The sequence below is a fragment of the Hemibagrus wyckioides genome, linkage group LG08 (assembly GCF_019097595.1).
Source record: "Hemibagrus wyckioides isolate EC202008001 linkage group LG08, SWU_Hwy_1.0, whole genome shotgun sequence".
In the NCBI taxonomy this organism is placed as follows: Eukaryota; Metazoa; Chordata; class Actinopteri; order Siluriformes; family Bagridae; genus Hemibagrus; species Hemibagrus wyckioides.
The window spans coordinates 4,550,058-4,557,500 of record NC_080717.1 but is presented as its reverse complement, the minus strand read 5'-3'; the positions used below and the strand labels follow the sequence as shown (position 1 = coordinate 4,557,500).

General features: G+C 39.3%; 1 protein-coding gene across 1 annotated transcript in view; it reads right to left on the bottom strand.

The window, feature by feature from the left end:
• Positions 1 to 4,980, bottom strand: part of slu7 (SLU7 homolog, splicing factor) — a 9,874-nt gene extending 4,894 nt beyond the window's left edge. The window contains exons 1-6 of the mRNA XM_058397374.1: positions 4,847 to 4,980; positions 4,007 to 4,215; positions 3,715 to 3,868; positions 3,550 to 3,630; positions 2,365 to 2,529; positions 2,207 to 2,272 (exon numbers count right to left, since the gene is read on the bottom strand). Of these exons, the coding sequence (XP_058253357.1) occupies positions 2,207 to 2,272; positions 2,365 to 2,529; positions 3,550 to 3,630; positions 3,715 to 3,868; positions 4,007 to 4,161 (621 nt within the window). The 5' untranslated portion in view covers positions 4,162 to 4,215; positions 4,847 to 4,980. The remainder of the gene's footprint in view (positions 1 to 2,206; positions 2,273 to 2,364; positions 2,530 to 3,549; positions 3,631 to 3,714; positions 3,869 to 4,006; positions 4,216 to 4,846) is intronic.
• Between the last annotated feature and the right edge of the window lie 2,463 nt (positions 4,981 to 7,443).

Here is a 7,443-nt window from a genome sequence, read left to right as displayed (position 1 = left end):
TTTCTACCTCCACCTAAGCTCCGCCCACAAAAAACGTCACAATGTTTACTAACAGAAAAAGGGTCTATTACATGACATCACACTTAGAGACTCAGAGAGAGAGAGAGACAGAGAGAGACAGTGACAGTGACAGAGAGAGACAAAGAAAGAGAAACAGAGAGAGACACAGTGAGAGTGACAGACAGAGAGACAGTGAGAGTGACAGACAGAGAGACAGTGAGAGTGACAGAGAGAGACAGTGAGAGTGACAGAGAGAGACAGTGAGTGACAGAGAGAGACAGTGAGAGTGACAGACAGAGAGACAGTGAGAGTGACAGAGAGAGACAGTGAGAGTGACAGAGAGAGACAAAGAAAGAGAAACAGAGAGAGACACAGTGAGAGTGACAGACAGAGAGACAGTGAGAGTGACAGAGAGAGACAGTGAGAGTGACAGAGAGAGACAGTGAGAGTGACAGAGAGAGACAAAGAAAGAGAGACAGTGAGAGTGACAGAGAGACAAAGAAAGAGAAACAGAGAGAGAGACAGTGAGAGTGACAGAGAGAGACAGTGAAAGTGAGAGAGAGACAGTGAGTGACAGAGAGAGACAGTGAAAGTGACAGAGAGAGACAGTGAGAGTGACAGAGAGAGACAGTGAGTGACAGAGAGAGACAGTGAAAGTGACAGAGAGAGACAGTGAGAGTGACAGAGAGAGACAGTGAGAGTGACAGAGAGAGACAGTGAGAGTGACAGAGAGAGACAGTGAGAGTGACAGAGAGAGACAGTGAGAGTGACAGAGAGAGACAAAGAAAGAGAAACAGAGAGAGACAATGAAAGTGACAGAGAGAGAGACAGTGAGAGTGACAGAGAGAGACAGAGAGAGACAGTGAGAGTGACAGAGAGAGAGACAGTGAGAGTGACAGAGAGAGACAGTGAGAGTGACAGAGAGAGAGACAGTGAGAGTGACAGAGAGAGACAGTGAGAGTGACAGAGAGAGACAGTGAGAGTGACAGAGAGAGACAGTGAGAGTGACAGAGAGAGACAGTGAGAGTGACAGAGAGAGAGACAAAGAAAGAGAAACAGAGAGAGAGAGAGAGAGAGAGAGAGAGAGAGAGAGAGAGAGAGAGAGAGAGAGAAACAGAGAGAGGGAGAAACAGAGACAGAGAGACTGTTTATTACATTCGCGGTCCTGGACAGTGAGTGACCTAACATGGATAAATTCGGATTTTGACCAGTCTTGTAAAGCGGTCAGTGAAATCTTTCTACCTCCACCTACAAAAAAAACGTCACAATGTTTACTAACAGAAGAAGGGTCTATTACCTGACATCACACTTCTCTAATTTATTCTCTCACAGTAATATTCATGTAATAGCAGCTTTTTATTAAATATTAAACGTCTTTCTTAACTCAGCATTTATTAAACCCTCAGAGCTCTACACCTTCCTTCTAATACTGACCTTCATTCTTTCTATAAAAAATAAAAATGCCCCATTACAGTCTAAAGTGCAAGTGTAAACAAGCTAAATCAATTAAAAGTAAAAAATCTGTTATATATTAAAACTTCTGTCTTGAAAATAAACTGAATAAATATGAATACTTGTTTATAACCAAATAAAAATATATATGGATTTATGGTCAGTTTAAAGCAAAGTCTCTACGTGACTGAATGATCGTGAACTGAGGAATAGAAACGCTCTGACGAAATGAACAACAGGAAATTAGGAAATCTTTGTTTTGGAGAGAGAGAGGACCGAATCTGCTCGTAATCGGGAAGTCCTTACAGCAGGGTTATTAATATAAACGGGTGGATTAAAGAGCAAGCAGTGATTGTGATGGAGTTACTGCTACTGGAATTAATGTCAAAGAAATCTGACTTGTTTTTATTTGTGTGTGTTTAGAGGATGGGGTTTTGTAGACAGAAGTGATCTCGGAGAACAGAGCATTTATTAGAAGTTTCATTTACGAATATCTGTGCTAAGAGATTCATATAAACATGGCTTACACACTGTGGTTAATTAATCTGGTTAGATTTTCAGTCCTAAACTGTGTGATGGTGAAGCGTACCTGCGACAGAACTGAGCTGACATTCAGTAAAGCTTTTGGACCTGATTACCTGATTTTCTTAAAGGATTAATCACATTAGAAGTAAAATTAAGCAAAACCTAACCCTGTAAGCGGAAAGTAAATCAGCAGTGGAAACAGAAATCCTTCTTGAGTGTAAGTACGTACTCCATGGTCCAGTTTCCCGGTGGCCAGCTCCTCCTGTAACCTCTGGGCTTTTAAAGTGCGCTTTGCCTGTGACACGGAGAAGCACAACGACTTAATGACTTTTTAAAAAAATAATAAAAGAATTGGTCATTTTTTCGCTACCATAGACTGAACGTTACCAGGTCGACTTTGGCGTACTCCTCCACGATGCGCATGTGTTCCTCCGGGTCATAGCCGTTCCAGCGGTCTCGCTTCCCATCGTAATCCAGATCGAGCTGAATCTGTTGATGTTCATCTGGGGCAAAGCCCGTACCTGAGAACTTCGCTCCGACCTTTCGGGGCCGCTGAGGGGTGGGGTGGGGTGGGGGGGGACAGAGAGAGAGAAAGAGAGACAAAAAAGAGAGAGACAGAGAGCGAAAAAGAAAGAGACCGAGAGAGAGAGACAGTCAGACTGCTGATTACGATTTCCTGATAAGGCTAATTTGCATATGGTGACACCCACAAAACTCCACAAAAGGTCAAGAGCACAGACAGCAGAGAGCATGAAATGACCAAACAGGGTAAAGGCTGAATAACAGAAGTGGAGGTTATTCTGAGTCACTTCTGTGCCAGTAAAAATATTAATTAATAAATAAGCGAGTGAAATCTTTCATCACAGTAAAGGATTCTTTAAAAAATACAGCACTGAGCAGACGGACCCCTGGCCTGTCCTCTGATTATACAACGCTATTTATACCCTTTTAACTGAATAGAATGATTCATTTCCTTTGTCTTTAATTTATGGGTTTGTGCGTGAGGGCTTGCTTTCTATATTTTCCAATATTCTTTAAGTAATTCCAATAACAAAAATGTTTATTTTCCACTAAATATACTCCATGGTGCCCAGTCCCTGATCTACTGAACTAGCATGATTGTGTGATTTCGATTTTGACTCCAAAGCTCTTCTATAAGTCTCTCTGGACAAGGGTGTAATAAAAATAAGAAGTTTACACTCCACTGTATATTCCAGATATAGAAGTACAGTAATGTGTGCAAATTATATCATTTGAAGTTAAGTAGCCTTTATTTGTCACCTATACATTACTGCACAGTGAAATTCTTTCTTTGTATATCCTGTCCTTGGAGGACTGGGGTCAGAGCGCAGGGTCAGCCATGATACAGTGCCCCTGAAGCAGGGCCCAACAGTGGCAGCTTGGCAGTGCTGGGGCTTGAACCCCGATCTTTCGATCGGCAGCCCCGAGCCTTGCCCCCAATTCTTGTGTCCAGTTTGATTTTTCACACCAGACATCTATTATGTCTCTCCTCTGTAAAGAAAAGTAACTGTAAACAGTTTGGTTTCCACAACACAGTGACACCCATGTTACCTCTAGACAGTCCTTTTTCTTGTGTGTCAAGGCCCCGCAGTTCTCACACGCCCCTTTCCTGTACTTTGTGCTGACGCATTTCTGCAATCAAAACGTTCACTTTTTAGTATCAATTTTTAATTGATAAATTAACAGATTTAAAGATGATATCAGGAAGCTGCTTACCTCCTGTACGCCTCTCTTATACCACTCTCCTATAGTCGAGAACTCCTTCTGTTTCTCCTCCTGAGGTCTCTGGTGCTTGAGTGTGGGTCTCTTCGAGGGGTCAATGTACCACGGTACAGAGGAAATATACTGGGGGATGTGGGGGTTGATGTCCCTAAAGGGTAAAAAGAAATAAATTACACAATGGCATGAAGAAGAATTGAAAGCTTTAAAATATAAATGATGATAAACAGCTGTTAGTGTGTGTGTGAGCAATTGTAAGAGCTTGTTATTCCGCCGCTCATCGACATACTTTCCCTCCTCATCGACCTCAGCAGGAGCATTTCCCAACTTCCTCTGTTCTTCCAGCTCCTTCTTCTTCCTCCAGTCTTCTCTGGTCATTTTCTTGGGTTCTTCGAGGTCTATGACCCCTTCCTGACCTGAGCTGGTCTCGGTTTCTTGCTGCATGGTGTTTCCAGGCCTCGGGGAAGTCACAAAATATGGATCAAGAACTCCAGCTGCCTGAAAGATGACAACCTGTTAGTTTATACATCATTTACAGAAAGAGTGTCCAGTATCTTCGCTTTTTTTTTGTAACAGTCAATATTTCTTCTGCTGGAAGATGCTGCTAGGATGTGAGCGAGGACAGGAACTAACGTGTCTCATGCATGTTGCAAAGCATTAAATGTAACAAGAAATGGATAAAAAACAACGTATGGTTTCAATTTCTAAATTGTAATCACTGAAAATCGGCAGTATGGGATTAAAAAAAAACTTATTGACGAGTTGTTATGGCAAAATTTTTATCGCTGATTATTTTCCTGATTATTATTAACAGCACGAGACTGTTTTATTCTATATATAAAGAACAACTAATCTAAAGTATATTACAGGTGGCTTTATACGAACAAACCCAAGATTGAACAAAACATTAAATTATTCAAAGACTACAAAAACATACAGTTTAATACGAATATAAACAGAAATACGTTTAGTTTTAGTAAACTGACTTTAAATCACATTATATGAAGGCTGCAGCTGGTAGGCTAGTTAGCAACGTTAGCTATGATTAGCAACGCAACAAAAACGAGTCTTTTTCCATAGAAAAGAATAAACTTCAGGTTTCGGAATTGTTGCCAAGCCACATATTTACCTGTAAAGGCGATTACTGGAGAAATAAAGGTTGTGTTTACAAGGTAAATATTTTATACTGCAGCTAGCTAGTTGTTTACAAGCGTGTCGCAGCAGAAACCGGAACCGGACGTGCACATTACAAAATAAAAGTAGCGACAGCTTTCTGAAAAGCGGTAATAATAATAATAATAATAATAATAATAATAATAACAACAATAATAATAATAATAATAAGCTACAAAAATTACAGTAAGGCAATTTAATGCCTTATTTAATACTTTAATATTTGATATGTATGAGAACTGAAAAATTATTTGTTCTAAATAAAGTCAAATTTTAAACGATTAAAAAGTCATTGAAAACTACGAAGATTAATACACTGTTTAATATAGTTTAAATGCTCAGGTAAATATTACAATAATTTCAGCAGTACTAGATATACATAATGTAAAATACCACCATACAAGATACACCAAAATATTGTACACTATATGACAAACACAGAACTCTGGTTCTGGAGCTGAGTGATTACCGTGTCTTTATTAGCATCTATATTAATATGTACAGTATCTATCCATTTGACACGTACAGGACGAGTTCAGACTATGCGAGGACAAAAGAATTGGACACTAGATGGCGTTTTAAAATGTAATAACATCTCTTATCTGTGTGGAATTTCTGTGCTTGTTCAGTATTTCCTGAATCCACATGGGTTTCCTTCTGGTTGTCTGGTTTCGTCCCACATGTTTGTGTGTGAATGATGTGCTAGGATGGCGTGTCCCTATGTCCCATCCAGGGCTTTCAGGATAAAGACCTTACTGAAGATGAATGAATATATGTGTCTTAAATTAGTGAGACAGAGTGCATATTGTAAACATTATGTCGTGGTACATTACAGTTTCCTTCCTTTTTGATTTTGACAGTACAGCCGAACAACTTCCCCCATCATATCCTCCCCGAACACCCTTTTTTCCTCCCTAGACGTCTAATTAACACAAATACAACACAACATCGTCCTGTTACAAACACAGCCATGTCATCACGCTTGCTCAAGGTCCCAGTCTGTGCATGTCAGAAGAACAGGAGATAACAGATTGCAGCAAATGAGTCATTCTGTGATTCAAACTGGACTGTGGTCAAAACAATGAGCACAACAGGACTCATAGGGGTGGGTGTGTGGGGGGTAAATTAACCTCTGGGTTATTCATTTAGATTCCCAAAGTATGACAAAACAAAGGGTTTTTGGAGTAATACTTTTCCATTAAACCCTTCAGTGCAAATTTGAAAACAAATCATCAGATCTGTCGCTGATGGAGGGATGCTGGATGATGAAATAATTCTACTGGCCACCAGTGATGCGATAACGGCACTCTGATTTGTCGTTTATCGTATGCTCTAAAAATAGCTATTAAAGTCCTCAAAATTACCCCAAGATCCTCGCTGATGGTTTTATGAACCAACACCCAGTAATTATCCAGACTGGACCAGGACCAAACCATGTGTGTCAGATCTACTGGAGAAGAAGTGCTTTTTAAATCGATTAAGCCCGAGTCTGACGGAGCCTTTTAAGTACCTCGTTCCAGTGACCTCAGATAAATATATTTATACCCAGTTCCTCTTCCCATCTGGATTTAATTTGAATCAGGGTGTGATTGTTAAAATACACGAGATGAGAGAACTAAATGGAAATTGCTGCTTTGTTACTAAAATTAAGAGGTTGTTGAAAAAGGAAGGTAGGCAGAAGGTCAGGTCTCTGTGATATCTGAAGACGTGGTTGTACTGTTCATTAACAACAACACTATTTATTTCCCTGTCATCAGTCATTATACTGAATATATAAGCAGTATTTTAAAAAAAAATACTTTGTCTATTTACGTTTCTGACATTTCTGACACTAACGCCCTTGTCCAGAGTGACTTACATTTTATACAACAGAACAAGCAATTGAGGGTTAAGGGCCTTGCTCAGGGACCCATGAGATGCCATGATGGAGATAATCAGTCTTATTCACTTCGCCCGGCACTGCTCATAACGTTATGCCTGATCAGTGTATTAATTATTCATTAAAAACAAATACATTATACGAATACAGCAACGTCTTCTTTGTGTTAGTGGAAATAAAATCGTGATTTATTCACAAGATGTTTTTTTTCCTGTCCAAAATAGAATCTAAGTTTTAGAAAAGACTGAACCCGGCCTCATGTTTCTGACTCGAGGATTTCCTGTTTCAATCTTCGCTCCATACAGCCATTAAAATCGAATAATCTAATAGGTTTAATAATAAATTATTGATTATATTGATTTTAATGTTTGAACAATTCAGAACAATGCATAAAATCACGGTATTGCACTGATCATGCATCGAGTGCTGTAAAATCTGTTGTGTGAAATCTGTAAAATCTACGTCAAGACATTTTAGAGTCGGCTTTAAAGCAAAATATCGTAAGAACACCGACTGCCTTACTTGATTCAAGGAAAAAGAAAACAGTAGAAAAGTATAGAATAAAAATTCAAACAGCTTGGAAACATTTCTGTTCTCAATTTTTAAAAATATCCTACATCTGTTTGTACCTGACATAAAATTCTTCTAACTAAATAGCTAGCTGCTAGTAAACT